At 44.6% G+C, this 16,286-nt stretch overlaps 1 protein-coding gene across 3 annotated transcripts; it reads right to left on the bottom strand.

The window, feature by feature from the left end:
• Positions 1 to 4,424: 4,424 nt before the first annotated feature.
• ZWINT (ZW10 interacting kinetochore protein) lies at positions 4,425 to 13,642 on the bottom strand. Of its 3 annotated transcripts, none has more exons than XM_072125026.1 (9): positions 13,542 to 13,642; positions 10,650 to 10,746; positions 9,135 to 9,252; positions 7,875 to 8,041; positions 6,068 to 6,213; positions 5,642 to 5,855; positions 5,136 to 5,275; positions 4,766 to 4,913; positions 4,425 to 4,687 (listed from the first exon to the last, which is right to left on the bottom strand). In XM_072125026.1, exons 1-9 carry the CDS (start codon positions 13,559 to 13,561, stop codon positions 4,616 to 4,618), a joined length of 1,122 nt encoding a protein of 373 aa, XP_071981127.1. In that variant the 5' UTR covers positions 13,562 to 13,642; the 3' UTR covers positions 4,425 to 4,615. The 3 variants fall into 3 exon arrangements, with proteins under 3 accessions (XP_071981127.1, XP_071981128.1, XP_071981129.1); XM_072125027.1 differs by having other exon boundaries at positions 5,693 to 5,855; XM_072125028.1 differs by lacking the exon at positions 13,542 to 13,642 and adding an exon at positions 13,447 to 13,532.
• Positions 13,643 to 16,286: the final 2,644 nt, after the last annotated feature.

Here is a 16,286-nt window from a genome sequence, read left to right as displayed (position 1 = left end):
ATAATAAAGGAATTCATCAGAACGGATAAGCTGTGGAATGTGATGTATGGAGATCATGCCATAACCATGTGATGCTCACATTCCCCTGCAGTTGCATCCCCAGCTAATAGTTTTCTCCCACTTGTTACAATCGTTATTTGTGTGTGTGGCTGCACGTGTAAATTCATGTACAGACAATGAAGGTTATCGAGGTTTAGTTCTCATCATCACAGCAGCAACATACATGCAGGCATCAAAGCGAACGTCCACTATGAATACTACACAGTTTACATGCAGTGTGTATATATAATCAGCATTGTATGGACCCTTTATGGATACCTCAGTTTGGACGGAGTGGAGAACATTCGATTTTGTTTCCTCATTGTAGGTTACAGACACGCGATCATGGTCAGTTTATGGATCACACATCATGTGTGACCAATACATCAGGGACCAACCCCAGTGCGAAGGATGGGACCCAACACATCATAGTAACAATGTGATACATTGGGGCAGATTTACTTACCCGGTCCGTTCGCGATCCAGCGGTGCGTTCTCTGCGGTGGATTCGGGTCTGGCCGGGATTCATCAAGGCAGTTCCTCCGACGTCCACCAGGTGGCGCTGCTGCGCTGAAGTTCCCTGAAATGCACTGAAGTTCACGATCCTATCCTGGATGAAGGCGAGTGCAAGCTCCGCGACACAATTTCCTTTTTTAAATGCGGCAGTTTTTCCAAATCCGTCGGGTTTTCGTTCGGCCACGCCCCCCGATTTCCTTCGCATGCATGCCGGTGCGCCAAAATCCCGGGGCAATTCAGGTACAATCGGCACAAATCGGAAATATTCGGGTAACACGTCGGGAAAACGCGAATCAGGCCCTTAGTAAATGACCCCCAATGTGTCCATTCTTGACCACAAAACAGCAGCACCAGACTGTATTCCTGACCTGCAGGGACTCCTTGTATCAGTCGTGTGCATCTAACATTATATCTAATATCCCATAACTGGCCGTACACTTTAGAATTTGTATATAGTATCCCTAGCCTCAGGTTGGTTTTACATGATCATAATAGTAATCTACACGTCCCAGCCACACATATACCGTATATACCGGCGTATAAGGCGACTTTTTAGCCCCTTAAAATAAGGGCTACAGTGGGGGGTCGTCATATACGCCGGATACGTCTTATACGCCGCACTGTCTTAGGTAGAGCCGCTTCCTCGGACCGCTGCGCATGCGCGGCAGTCCGCCTCTCACTTTCATTAGAAGAGGCTTACTACGCGCTGACGGGGCGGCGTCACAGAGCTGGGGGTCATCTTCATTAATATCACAGCATGGATGCGAGGGGAAAGCTGGCGGTGCAGTAACGCCAGATTCCCCTCGCATCCATGCAGGGACATTAATGAAGAGCTTACATGCATATACAACACAATAAGTGCCGACCCCGCCCCCTTCTCCCGGTCAGAAAAAAAAAATATGTAAAGAATATGATAAATCACTTTACTAAGCTATATGGAGGGTTAACAACAGACTACTATCGTTTAGTAAGCGGTTTTTAACCCACCATATAGCAATTTGGCCATGTCAGTATCCCTTTAAGTAATTACAGTTTAAAAAAGTTGGGCAACCAGGGAGAGCTGACCAACCCAAGCAGGATTTATACAACAAGCAGCCAATCACTGGTATAGCACTGTACATACCATAGCTTGCAGCGATTGGCTGGTTGTTGTATAAATCCTGCTTGGGTTGGTCAGCTCTCCCTGCTTGCCCAGCCATCTTTCTTAAACTGTAATTACTGTAATAACACTGGGTACCACATACAGTAATATTACAGTGGCAGTATTATCTGTACCTGTTTACACAGTAGCAACAGTACGGTACACACAGTACAGTATAAAAATGTCCAACAATCAAAACCCCATCATGGCTCCAGCAAGAAGAAAGAAATATGAAGCCAGTTTCAAACTTAAAGTTATAAATTTTGTCAGGGAGCATAATAACTGTGCTGCTGCAAGACAGTATGGAGTTACAGAAAAGATGGTTCGGGACTGGAAAGCAAATGAAAAAGCTTTAAAGAGAGTATGCCAAGAGGTAAGTGTGCATTAAGAAGAGGCACCGCACACTGGCCAGAACTTGAAAAAATTGTAGCCGCTATGGTGGATAAGCATTGCCAAAGCGGTTATGTAGTGACACGCAATCAAATACGCCTGTTTGCACTTCAGTGGGCCAAATCTAACCCAGATCACAGCAACAGATTTAAGGCCACTGCATCCTGGTGTACTAGATTCATGGCAAGACATAATATGGTGCTGAGGCAAAAGACAAAAATTGCCCAAAAGTTGCCTGCTGATCTTGATGCCAAAGTGGATAGTTTTCATCGCTACATAATAAAACAGCGCACTAAACACGGCTATCCGTTAAGTAGCATTGGAAACATGGATGAAACTCCAATGAATTTTGACATGGTTGGAAATAAAACCGTTCATCAGAAAGGTGAAAAAACTGTTTTAATTAAAACAACAGGGCATGAGAAGTCCAGTTTCACAGTCGTATTAGCATGCACAGCTGATGGCGCCAAACTGAGACCAATGATCATTTTCAAAAGAAAAACAATGCCAAAGCTCAAGTTCCCTCCTGGTTGTTATGTGCATGTGAATGAAAAAGGCTGGATGGATGAAGAAGGGGTAAGGCTATGGCTTATGAATGTGTGGAGCAGGCGACCAGGTGGACTTCTTAAAAAATCTAGTCTGCTGGTGTGGGATATGTTCAGGGCTCATTTAACTCCAAGCACCAAGCAGAGGCTTGCAAGATTAAACACCCATGCCGCAGTTATTCCTGGAGGATTAACATCGCTGGTACAGCCGCTGGATGTGTGCCTAAACAAGCCATTTAAAGATCGCATTCGAGAACAATGGAATGAGTGGATGGTTAGCGGCGAAAAGTCATTCACAAAAGGAGGAAACATGCGTGCTCCACAGCTGGATGTTTTGTGCCAGTTTGTCATAAAAGCCTGGAATGATATTGATGAAGAAACCGTCATCAAGTCTTTCAAGAAGTGTGGCATATCAAATTCATTAGATGGCATGGAGGACGACTACTTGTGGCAAGATGAAGAGGAAGTAGAAGAAGCCGGAGCTGAGAGCGTACCATCTGATACGGAATTTGATCCATATGATGATTGCCTTACAAATGTATCACAAGATGTCATTGATGTACTTATGATATCAGATGACGAACAGGAGGATTTTGAAGGCTTTTAAAGGGAAACTGTCATGCCAGCAAGACCTGTTACAATATCGCAGCTTACAGTTATGATCACCAGGCACTTGCTCTCTTGTTTGTTTTGCAAAGTTTTAGCTTTACCGTACATGTTTGAAACAACCTTATGTTTATAAGTGTTTATAGTGCTGCTATATACAGTACCTGCATGTCATATGCATTTGAATTAAAATTAACATGTTGAAATCAAAGCAGACTTTTTTTCATTTGGGAGAGGGGTAGTCTTATACGGTGAGTATATACCAAATTCTATATTTTTAGGGCAGAAGTTGGGGGTCGTCTTATACGCCCAGTCGTCTTATACGCCGGCATATACGGGTAACTGCAGATTTATTACCTCCATGTCCATGCAGCCCTAGATGAATGAATGACACTACATTTATCCAGGCATTACCCAGTAATTGTTGTGTTGCATTATCCTTTATTGCATTACAGAAAGTACAGGAAGGCACAAGGGGCTGTGAAGCAATAAAACCCAAGTCCATTACTGACATCAAGAGGGAAAAACTACTTGACATTTCTCTGTACAAATTAGGATCATTAATAAACTTAGAAGAATCCTCTCTCTCCCGAGGCTCTTTGTTATCTGGATCTTAATCCCCAAGTGTATTAATCTCAGTCTTCACCTCCTCCATCTTTACAACCAGTAATCCAATTTGTTAGAGATTGCTCCCCTGTGCCGGATTAACTCCTCTATGCCAGAGACATTCCAGACTTACTTTTGGGTGGTAACACAGAAGGAACACAGTGGGGCTTAGCGGTCATGTGTCACACCGATTGATCAGTCAGGCACATTCAATGAGCATGTGAAACCAGCCTAGCGAGTTCTCCTGCCTGGCACAGAATACATTATATGTCAAGAGAGCTGGCACATCCCTGTCAGTCTCTGCTCCCTGTATTTTGGGGAAGTGGAGCAGTAAAGGGGGAGCAGATCTGCCCTCTTGCTGCCCATTTGTGCAGCTCTGTTCAGGCTGTGGAAGTAAATAGAGTTTTAATGAAGCGATAAATGGAACAAGAGTCTCTTACATGCACCGTGACTGCAGATCTTCTAGCCAGTAGTGATGCACGGAAAACTGTAAACTTTAAACGACTCCTCCTGTATGTATCTCTAACGGCAATAAGTAACAAATGGTCATCACTAAGGTAGCATAGACAATAGAGTAGAAATTACAGAACACAAAGTGGTTTATTCCATTGATATATTAAATATAACCTCACAAGATGACACAACATTTGACATTTCAGTCTTTCCTGACCTGAGTCATAAATCACACACATTGGTAATGGTGGGGTAATGTGGAGTGCTTCTGAATCATAAAAACAGTCCAAGGTTGGTCCATAAGACTCCCCAGATCTCATCAGCCAATGACGTCAGGACAGCTCTGTAGGTATTCCAGCCAGTCGCTCAGTGATGGCTTCTCCAGGGGGGGCTGAAAAGCAAATATAAAATGTTAACTGCAATTCCATAGTAATAATTAGAAAAAAAAAAAATCTAGAAAGCCTCTTACCTTAAAGTCAGATGTGTTACATGGTTCTGCTCCTAGCAGACTGATGCCCCCGCTTGTTGGGTATCCTGGTTCAATCGCCAGGCTGTATTGCTTTTTCCCTTTCAAAAAGAGAAGCTTTCTCTCAGTAGGGAGCCAGTCAATGGCAAACCTAAATATAACAGGAAGCAGTAATGATGTAAGGAAGGTGGATCCAATCTGCACATATTTTAGCAGGAAATACATTTATGGGACAGATGTTAGAAGGAGCCGGTTCCGCTGATCATGGCCAATCACATGCTACCAAACACCCAATGATAGCTTGGAAACCCAATGCTTGCAGAGAGCATGCAGTATTACCCACAAATCACCCCAATCCATTATGTAATAGTACCGCTCGTGTAGGTCTTTCATCTCCTTCAGAAGACTGGCATAGCTCTGGTACCAACACTGCAGCTCCAGGATGATAGGAGTGATATGAGATGTAGCCCCACGCTGCAGTTCTGGAGGGAGCCTAAGCATGGAGTCTACGGTCTGCAGAAACATCAGACATTCACAATAAAGATTCAGAAAACATCTGACACGTTATGATCATGATATCGTCTTTGGGGGGATAGGGAAAGGGTGCTCTGTTCAAATCCCCTAAAATAAAGACATAAAAGTACAGTGCCACTTTATCGGCTCTGTTGAAGTTCTCGAGGAGGGCGATGCATGAACTTTTTACTTATATGGATCACTAGTTTACTCTGCAGGTGCCTTAGAGTGTAAAGCAGAGTTGATCCCAGTTGAGGGAGAATTTCCACCCAGATGAAAGGTAGGTAAACAAAAAATTAACTTAATGTTTACTTAGTGTAAACATAATTGGTTTGGGTTTACAATGCATTTATAAATTGAACGCACCCTTAGCCTGTTATGGTTAACAGAGCCCACATAGTCCATATCTTCTCTCACCTCCACCTGAAATTCTCCCTCAGAAGTCCAGTGTAGGGTGACCCTTAATGGTGCAATCTCACATTTGTTTCTGACATTTAAATCTAAAACAAGTTCCTGGTCTCCGACAGACACCAAGGACATTCCCTGCAGGGTATTCTGGAGACTTGCAAGTGTGGTATCCCTGAAAAGAAATAAAGGAGATACATCACATGTATTGGGTTTTCTAGGATTTAGTCAATGTGATCAAAGAAACTAAATGCATTGTACTCCTTCACAGCATCATGTATCCAATGTCCCCTGCCACATCAGACCAATGTTGGAGATCAGTGTTTTGGGACCAAAGCTTAGCAAGGTTTAATTTCCAGCTATTTAAGCAGTATGCTCCGCTCTCACCTGCTCACAGTCTGCATCCAGCAATCTGCCGACTGCTCCAGTTTCTGGATTTCATCCTTTAGCTGCTCTATATGAATCTGACATTTCTGTATTACCAGCTGCTGCTTTTGGAAAACTTCCTTCAAATGCTGCTGCCTTTTTGCGGCCTGAAAATGAATCACAAGAATATTAAAACCAGTGGAGCCCCGAGAAAAACTGAAGAAAAAAAAATTTCATGTAAAACTGAACACAAAAGGAGCTTCTCCGCTGTCTTATTGTCCAACTCCTCAGCTGCATCAACCTCTATGGAGGGAACTGAGATCGCTGAGCGCAGCGCTCGGCAATTTCCATCAGCTCCATAGAGAATAATGGAGCAGAATGGTCATGCGCGGCAGTCTGCTCCATTAGCACTGAGACCCCCACTGATCAGCAAGTTGGGCCCTATCCTGTGGATAGGGCCTTACTTTTCTTTGTGGGAAAACCCCCTTTAAAGAGGTTGTCCCTAAATGTCATTGAATTCAACCATATAGGGGCGTGTGATAAACTGCTCACTATCTCACTGCACACAGACCTATATATGTCCTATATTTTGCCAGACCATGGGTGCTTGGCTTTCTTTGGAGATGGGAGAAATGCTCATACATCTCCCTTCTCAACCTGGCCATCTGCTACGCACAGGTTACTGCCCAGGTGAGCACATTGCCATGTGCAAGGGGACTTAATGTGTGAATGGAATAACCTGCTGATCTGGAGGACACAGTTCATGAAAAAGCAGTCTCATTTCCCTGATCTGTGTTCACATGCAATATGACAGCTACAGAGTCAAGGAGATTTGCCTAATTACATTGCTGTTAAAATTAGCATTTTCAAAACACAAATGTTAATGTGATGTCATTCTGTTTACATTGCGTTTTGTAAATGCAAATATTAACAGAAATCTTATTAAGCAAATCTCCTCGCCTCAGCTGTTTTTTGCATTTCAAAACTCAATGTAAGTGCCACACCTGAATACAGCCCCCATCAATCTTGTTGATAACTTGTCACAATAATAACCATTATTGTTTGTCAGGAAAAATGTACCAACTCCAATTTCAGAAAAATTAAGAATTTTTAAATAATTTAATCAAGGCAGAGATTGCTGCATGCTTACTTTATTTAGGAACTTGATGGGATAACAATGTAACTGATAGGGTCACGAGAATGGAACCTCCACTGATCATGAAAACAGGTGTCCCATTCTCATGACCGGTCCTGCTGCTTCATTCAATACTATAGAAGCATTGGGAGGACACTTGGCCATCTCAGCTACGCTCATAGACCATAAATGTAGGTGCAAGATATGACCACTTCTGGAAACTGATCTCTACTGAAGATATTTTATGTACAGCCTTTCAACTCTCTGGGTAAAGGTGCTGTTACACGGTGTGTTCTTGGACTGTTTTTAAATGGACTGAATACGCATGAGTTTTTGTATGTTTACCATGGGTTTGGCTGGTTTGAACCTGTTTATCTTCATTTCTAGAAGTGTAAGAAGCTGTGAAACTGATTAAAACCAAGGACTGTCCAAGAATGCACAGTGTGACCGCATCCAAAGGGTGATGGCACACGTTTTTAAGCAGTCCGTCAAAAAATGCATGCATTTTTGACCACTTTCAATTAAGAGAATTGGTCAAACCAGTCCAAAACGGATTTGGTCCGTTTTTAAGCAATCCGTCAAAAGCCGCCTTTTGACGGATTGCTTAAAAACGGACCAAAAACGGGTTCAAAATGCCACCTGTGCCATCACCCTAAGGTGCAAAATGTGAGGATGAGGCTGCCGTTCCCTGACCTGTATTTGGTACTGTTGCAGAGCCACCTCCAGCTGGGTCTTCTTCTCTTGTACGAGCTGGATCTTCTCCAGGAGCTGTGGGATCAGCTCTTCCACTTCAGTCACTGTCTTCTTGTACTCAGATTTAAGAGACTTCCACTTCTTTTTCATCTCTTCTACCTCTTGACCTGATAAAGAAAAGTGTACAAGTTAGCTGCTCCATTCACCACATCATCGGCCTCTTTCACACATTTTTTACGTGTGTGTTTCTGGCATGCAGGACTTGCACTGAACACTGACCCATTGTATTCATATCGTTGTCAGACGAGCATTTTTCCTTTATGCACACACATTTTTATTTTTTTTGTGAAACTCACCCTATACATGTCTAAGGGGAAACATCAAAAACGCATTGCACTCTGAGGCACAAGGAAGTTCAATGTTGGTGTTTCACTGATCCATCCCCATAGAAAAGAGACATCAGCCTTTTATCACACAAGTTGAATGTGCATGAAAAGCGCTTTGAAAACTAATCAAACACATGCATGAAAATCCGACATACTGAATGACCTCTGAGTGAAAGTGGATCGAACCGAAAAATGTCAGTTTTTCCAGAGACCAAACCCTCAGGGTGGTGAACCCGTTTTTAGGCCGCTTTAAAAGTCTAAAAAAATGCATGCATGACTGTTTTTGTCCATTTACCAATTATCTTCATTAAGATAATTGGGAAAAACGGTCAAAAATTGATGCGTTTTCAAAAATGCATGCGTTTGTAACGGACTGCTTAAAGGGTGCCATCACACATAGCACTAGAGTACGGGGGCGGGCCTCGTCCAAATTGCACAAGTGTTCCTATGCAAATGCAAGCAATCTGTAACCAGAACCCACCGTAGCGGTAAGTGTGACCACACCCTGATCGAAAATGCTTTTTTGACAAAACTCATTAAATGAATGCGTCTAGAATAAGGCTGCGGTCACATGTGGTGTTTTTAACCCATTTTTGGCCTGTTTTTAAGCTTTCTTTAAAAAAACACATGCGTTTTAAAAAAAAACTCATCTGTTTTTAATTACGAGAATTGAGAAAAAAGGTCCAAAACTGATGCGTTTTTTAACTGACTGCTTAAAAATGTGTTCAAAACGCCACGTGTGACCCTATGTTAGAGCCACTTGTCTATTACACAGGTTTTGCAGCTTTTCATTCTGTATACATTGGTTGTCTAAAGTCTGGGGGGCTTCTATATGAAAAGGGGTCAGCTGTGTAGACCGCATTTCGGTACTCACTCAGTAACTCCGGGCTCGTCTCTTCCCAGTTAGCAGTGTCCGCTTCTTGTAGGAATCCAAGGAGGAGTTGCAGGACTTGCAGCTGACTGCACAGCATCTTCTGCTTTCTGCGTCGTTCCTGAGGAACACATTACATGATGCCCACTACACATATAAAGTGATCCCATAGTGACCATTCCCATCTTAAAGGATCAGTAATGAAAAAAGGAAAAAAAAAACCCAGTTAAAATTAGGAGGTCTGTTAAGGTTTTTAGTCCCATGGTTTAAAGGGAATGTGTCACCAGTTGTGACCATGAAGACTGTGGTCACTTTGTATTGAGTTTCTCTATAGTCCACTCCAAGTGCATTTCCTCATACTGTTGTACTTAGAGATGCTAAAATCCGGAAACATAAATGCATAATTCACAGTCCTGCTGCTACTAACAGCATATCTCTCCAGAGACAACACCCAACACTGGCTGCAGGGAGTGCAGTGGTGTGAGGACAAACCCCTGATGCATCATCATGGAATATAAATCAATATTTCACAGTCCTGTGGCTACTAACAGCATATATACCGTATATACTAGAGTATAAGCCGACCCAAGTATAAGCAGAGACCCCTAATTTTACCATAAAAACCTGGTAAAACCTATTTTTTTTTTTACTTGAGTATAAGCAGAGTTTGGGTTTTCAGCAAATGTTTTTGTGCTGAAAAAACTAGGCTTATACTCGAGTATATATGGTAAAAGGTCTGATTACATATCTCTCCAGGGACAAGAGATAACACTGGCTGTATTCTATATGGTCACAAGTGCAGACAGGTTCCCATTGTACAACTGTAATAAAAATGTACGTGCCGGAAGGGCTTTTCTAAAAAAAATAAGTGTATTCACATCCTCCCTCGTTCCCATAGGCCAGTGATGGTGAACCTATGGCACGGAGCCCTTTCTGTGGGCACCCGGGCCATCACCCCAGCACACCAGAAAGGACTCAAAGAATCTTCCTGCAGTTCCAAGCAATTTAAAAGATATATTTTGATACTTACTTCACTACTTGGGACTGTAGGAAGAGGGAGACTGAATAGACAGGGCCGAATTATCTTTGGAGGACCTCTTGCGGGCCCCTACAGGTCTACAGAGGGACACTGGAAAGAAGCTAAAATTATGCAAATTTTCCATCTTTCTGCTGTCCTCAGGAGGCCAATATGATTGTTGAATAACAGGGAGCAGTAAGTTACTGCTTTAATTTTTGGTTGGCACCTCGCGATCAATAAGGGGGGGGGGGGTTTGGTGTCTTTTTGGGCACTCAGCCGCTAAAAGGTTCGCCATCACTGCCATAGGCCCATGCCGCAGCCCGGAGCTCTGCTCTGACAACTTCTGGGGAGCTGGGCACGGACATGGTGATGGGTGGGTGTGCTAGGCTGCTGACAGACTACAAAGTGGGACACTGGGAGCGCCGCAGCAGGTGACTACACGTCCCCCCCCAGAAGCTGACCAGGACAGCCCTACACCAGCCAAAATAGAAGAGCCTCACCATGGAGTAATCCACCAGGATTTTAGCTGGGATCCCTCCATCTCCTTCTTTATGTTGCACATCTAGACAGGGGAGGTTTGATATGGAATCCAGCAGCCTGCAGGAGAATGTAAGATAGGAGACCCTTAGATAGAATGGCTTCAGAAGCTGCTGTATTCATGGTAGCACGGCGGATCAATGGTTAGCACTGCAGCCTTGAACTCAGTACCCCAGCGCTGCAAGTCCCATCCATGTCAACATCTGCAAAGAGTTTGTCTGTTCTCTCTGTGTTTGCGTGGGTTTCCTCCGGGTCCTCCGGTTTCCTCCCACACTCCAAAACACACTGGTAGGTTGATTAGACGGTGAGCCCCATTGGGGACAGGGACTGATTTGGTAAGCTCTGTGCAGCGCTGCGTAATCTGTGTGCCCTATATAAAGGCATTTTTAAGTAACAGAAACATTGTTGGGGTGACTAGGAAGTTCTTCCGTCTTACTGTAAGCTCTAAGGATGTGTGATCATGCAGCCTACTGTCTGGTAGCTGTAGGCACAATGAATTCTGCTACAATACAATCCTAATCCTGAAAAAACATTAGTGCACTCAGGGTACAGCCCCATAGAGACTCCTCTAGTGTACCCCAATATCTGAAGGGCACTGTACAGCAGAGAGCAGACTTCTGTTAGTAAAGGGAATCTTCATCTACAGGACAGGGAATAAGGGGCTGAGCTCCGACCCTCAGGACCTCCCTGCAAGTGTCAGGAAAGTGTCTGGTACCTGGGGGAACAGAATGGGGTCTTCAGGGAGCCACTAATCATGTGACTGGGTCCCAGTGATCAGATATTCCCGTGTATTAGGGAGGCAGTGTGTATAATTCCTAGTCCTGCAGTGACGTGACCTCAGGTGAACGAGTAACTATGTACAGGCCACAATATAACGTGACAGCGAAGAGGCTGAAGCTTAGGCTCCATCTCCCAGATCAAAGGAAATCCCAAGACAAGACTGACAGGACCATTATCCTCACACCAGACCCGAGCCCATGACCGGCCACCGCTGCGCAGTTAACCCTTTTTTTTTTAATGTAAATATGTAATTTTGCTTCCATTTTCATTGAATCCCTGCGTATATGAATACAATCAGACCATACAGATTACTGGGTTAACACAGAGTGTGCGCAGCGCCCCCCCCCCCCCCCCCATGTTCAGTGCCTGCGCCCCCCCCTGTGTATATTATTTGGACAGCGCCCCCCCCTGTGTATATTATTTGGACAGCGCCCCCCCCCTGTGTATATTATTTGGACAGCGCCCCCCCCTGTGTATATTATTTGGACAGCGCCCCTGTGTATATTATTTGGACAGCGCCCCCCCCTGTGTATATTATTTGGACAGCGCCCCCCCCCTGTGTATATTATTTGGACAGCGCCCCCCCCCTGTGTATATTATTTGGACAGCGCCCCCCCCCTGTGTATATTATTTGGACAGCGCCCCCCCCCTGTGTATATTATTTGGACAGCGCCCCCCCCCTGTGTATATTATTTGGACAGCGCCCCCCCCCCTGTGTATATTATTTGGACAGCGCCCCCCCCTGTGTATATTATTTGGACAGCGCCCCTGTGTATATTATTTGGACAGCGCCCCCCCCTGTGTATATTATTTGGACAGCGCCCCCCCCCTGTGTATATTATTTGGACAGCGCCCCCCCCTGTGTATATTATTTGGACAGCGCCCCCCCCTGTGTATATTATTTGGACAGCGCCCCCCCCCTGTGTATATTATTTGGACAGCGCCCCCCCCCTGTGTATATTATTTGGACAGCCCCCCCCCTGTGTATATTATTTGGACAGCGCCCCCCCCCTGTGTATATTATTTGGACAGCGCCCCCCCCTGTGTACATTATTTGGACAGCGCCCCCCCCTGTGTATATTATTTGGACAGCGCCCCCCCCTGTGTATATTATTTGGACAGCGCCCCCCCCTGTGTATATTATTTGGACAGCGCCCCCCCCTGTGTATATTATTTGGACAGCGCCCCCCCCTGTGTATATTATTTGGACAGCGCCCCCCCCTGTGTATATTATTTGGACAGCGCCCCCCCCTGTGTATATTATTTGGACAGCGCCCCCCCCTGTGTATATTATTTGGACAGCGCCCCCCTGTGTATATTATTTGGACAGCGCCCCCCTGTGTATATTATTTGGACAGCGCCCCCCTGTGTATATTATTTGGACAGCGCCCCCCCCTGTGTATATTATTTGGACAGCGCCCCCCCCCTGTGTATATTATTTGGACAGCGCCCCCCCCCTGTGTATATTATTTGTACAGCGCCCCCCCCTGTGTATATTATTTGGACAGCGCCCCCCCCTGTGTATATTATTTGGACAGCGCCCCCCCCTGTGTATATTATTTGGACAGCGCCCCCCCCTGTGTATATTATTTGGACAGCGCCCCCCCCTGTGTATATTATTTGGACAGCGCCTCCCCCTGTGTATATTATTTGGACAGCGCCCCCCCCTGTGTATATTATTTGGACAGCGCCCCCCCCCTGTGTATATTATTTGGACAGCGCCCCCCCCTGTGTATATTATTTGGACAGCGCCCCCCCCCTGTGTATATTATTTGGACAGCGCCCCCCCCTGTGTATATTATTTGGACAGCGCCCCCCCCTGTGTATATTATTTGGACAGCGCCCCCCCCCTGTGTATATTATTTGGACAGCGCACCCCTGTGTATATTATTTGTACAGCGCCCCCCCCCGTGTATATTATTTGTACAGCGCCCCCCCCCTGTGTATATTTTTTGTACAGCGCTGTGTGAGGTGCTATACCGGCCGCTACATGACGCCCCCGCTGCTCTCCTGTCACCCTGTACACACTTCTACTCCATCGTTACTTCTTGTTTTTCCGTCGCTCGTGCACTCACCGCTGTGCAGCCTCCGCCATCCTGTCACAGCTTCCCGCTCCCCAACTACAAATACTATTGGTCAATGTTTACCCCACTTCTGCATCCTTATTGGATAAGATTATCAGAATCCCGCCTCTACCCAGAAAGCCATGCGCGTTGTCCTGGAGACAGCACTCGGCTTTTCAGGACGCCATGTTGGTGGAGCCAAACACTTTGCATATAACAGTCCTATGTCTCTGTGTGTTTGGTGCAGGCCATATGATTCTTATCACAGACTCCTTGTAGTGTTTGTAGGTAGATGAATTCTACATTCATCTGCTGGGACTTGTAGTTCCCCCATATTCAATTATTAAAGGTTCTATTCTTGTTGAAAACATGTCCACCAGGAGACTGCAGCTGTTTCCTGGATCTGTCCCTGAGCCTAGGGGTCTCCCACAGTAATACATGCTGTGCCCCTGCTGTATGCTCACACAGGACTGTAATATCACCCAATGATCGCTCATTCAAGAGACCAGTACACATAAGGGGGTGACGTGACACTTAAAGGGATATTCCACTTAAATGGAGGCTCCTGACCAGTAGGAAATGGCAAGTGAAGTGAAAATAAAGGTTTCCTACCTCTCTGGGGCTCCTCATTCATGCAATATGTTCCTCTGTTGTCTTCTGGACAAATCCAGCTTGGCCAAAAGCGTTGGCCTCCATGTGAACGTTGGAGCTGAACATTGTAATGGTTACAGAATGGAGAACAATTACAACCTTCTTCCTTATATGACCCCTGCTGCCACCATTTGGCTACAACAGGTCACCACGACCCTTCTGGCCAACTAGTCACTGGAGGTCAATGGCTTCCATTTTTTTATTTTCCATCCCCACTTCAGACGCCATCTTACGTATTGTCGGACATTTTAAAGACTCAGCATTCATTTCATATAACTTTGTGTAGTGATAACTAAGTTTGGGTGTCTCCCTCAGCACACAAAGACTTAGTGCTCGCTAGCACCACCTAGTGGAAGGTGTCCAGGTGAACATCTGGACATTTGGTTTATGTGAAGACAGCCAATGGTTCTACATTCCTTTGTGTGCTTACATCCAGTAGTGTTACATTTCCTGGGTGAGAACACCCAATTATAGTTGCTGCTTTCCTAATTACACGCCTTATGTAAAGTGCCTTATGGTTTTCTATAAATGTCGGTCCCTCAATAAACTTATCAGTCTTGTTGTTTGCTAACTTCCTGCAAGGACAGGTCTTGTCTTTTCTTTCAAGTTAGTCAAATTTCAGCGCTGGACACAGACTCATTTAATTTGAAAGTCACCTTACAATGATTAGGGGTTTGAGCCCCAGATAAAAATCTATATGACTAGCCAAGGATTTCTCAAGTTAAAAGGAGACCATCTTTAAGATTCCAGGCACACCCCTTTTGGACAAATAATCACCACATAAAATTATGTCACATGAAAATTACATATGCAGGAGCCTTCTGCAGAGTTTGGTAGATTTTCCTTTTTTTCTAAGACTCTGAGGCCGCGTTCTTAAAGGAAACCTACCACTTGAAGTGGCAGGTATAAGGGGGAACTACCGAGCACCAGCTCAGGGTGAGCTGGTGCCGGAGCTTAGTTTTGTTAGTGTTTTAAACCGCAGTATCGCGGTTTAAAACACTTTTTAAACTTTATGGCCGAAGTTGCTTTGGCGCAGGGAGGTACGCGCTCGGCGCACCATGCGAGCGACCGTGCCCGCGGCTCTCCTTCACTTCCTATGTAGCCGCGGGCACGGTCGCGCGCATGGTGCGCCGAGCGCGTACCTCCCTGCGCCAAAGCAGCTTCGGCCATAAAGTTTAAAAAGTGTTTTAAACCGCGATACTGCGGTTTAAAACACTAACAAAACTAAGCTCCGGCACCAGCTCACCCTGAGCTGGTGCTCGGTAGTTCCCCCTTATACCTGCCACTTCAAGTGGTAGGTTTCCTTTAACCCCTTAAGGACGCAGCCATTTTGTAGCTTAAGGCTCAGCCCGATTTTTTGGATTCTGACTTGCTTCGCTTTATATGGTTATAACTTTTGAACACTGTTACTTATCAAAGCGATTCTGAGATTGTTTTTTCCCCACATGTTGTTCTTCATTTTAGTGGTAAATTCTGGCAGATAAGTTTTGCGTTTATTTACAAAAAAAAGAAAATATGATAAATTTTTTGAAAAATTTGCCATTTTCGAAATTCTAAATCATTGCGTTTTCAGGCAGATAGATTTACCTCCTAAATAAGTTGCTGAATAACATTTCCCATTTGTCTACTTTACATTTTCATAATTTCTGAAATGTCTGGATAATTTATTTTGATGTCACGCGGCTTACAAATAGAATATCGCTTTTCCGGATTTTCAGAATTGACTATTTTGGGGATAAATACAGTTTTTAATGAAATTTTACATATTTAGCATCAAAACCCCCTATATAATCTACCCATTTTCAAATCTGCACCCCTCAAGCTATCAGAAACAGCTTTTACGAAGATTGTTAACCCCTTGAGATCTTCATAGTAATTGAATCAAAATGGAGGTGAAATTTAGAATGGTCAAATTGTTCCCTTATACGTTCATTTAGCACTAAAATTTACACATTTCCAAAATATAGAAAGAGAAAACCCACCATACAATTTGTTCTGCAATTTCTCCTGAGTACAAAGACCCCCCACATGTGGCTGTGACTTGTTTTATGGGCACACGGCGAGGCGCAGAAGGGAAGGAGGGCGCTGCAGCTGCCAGGATTTTAG

The sequence above is a fragment of the Engystomops pustulosus genome, chromosome 9 (genome assembly GCF_040894005.1).
Source record: "Engystomops pustulosus chromosome 9, aEngPut4.maternal, whole genome shotgun sequence".
NCBI lineage: Eukaryota > Metazoa > Chordata > Amphibia > Anura > Leptodactylidae > Engystomops > Engystomops pustulosus.
The sequence above is the reverse complement of the archived record's forward strand: the minus strand, read 5'-3'. Positions and strand labels throughout refer to the sequence as shown.

Coding starts and splice junctions, on each gene's coding strand:
- ZWINT (XM_072125026.1), bottom strand. CDS start 13,561: ATGGCGGAGGCTGCACAGCG. Junction 5,856..6,067: donor TGGATGCAGACTGTGAGCAG/GTGAGAGCGGAG, acceptor ATTTCTTTTCAG/GGATACCACACTTGCAAGTC. Junction 4,688..4,765: donor GTAACACATCTGACTTTAAG/GTAAGAGGCTTT, acceptor TTTGCTTTTCAG/CCCCCCCTGGAGAAGCCATC.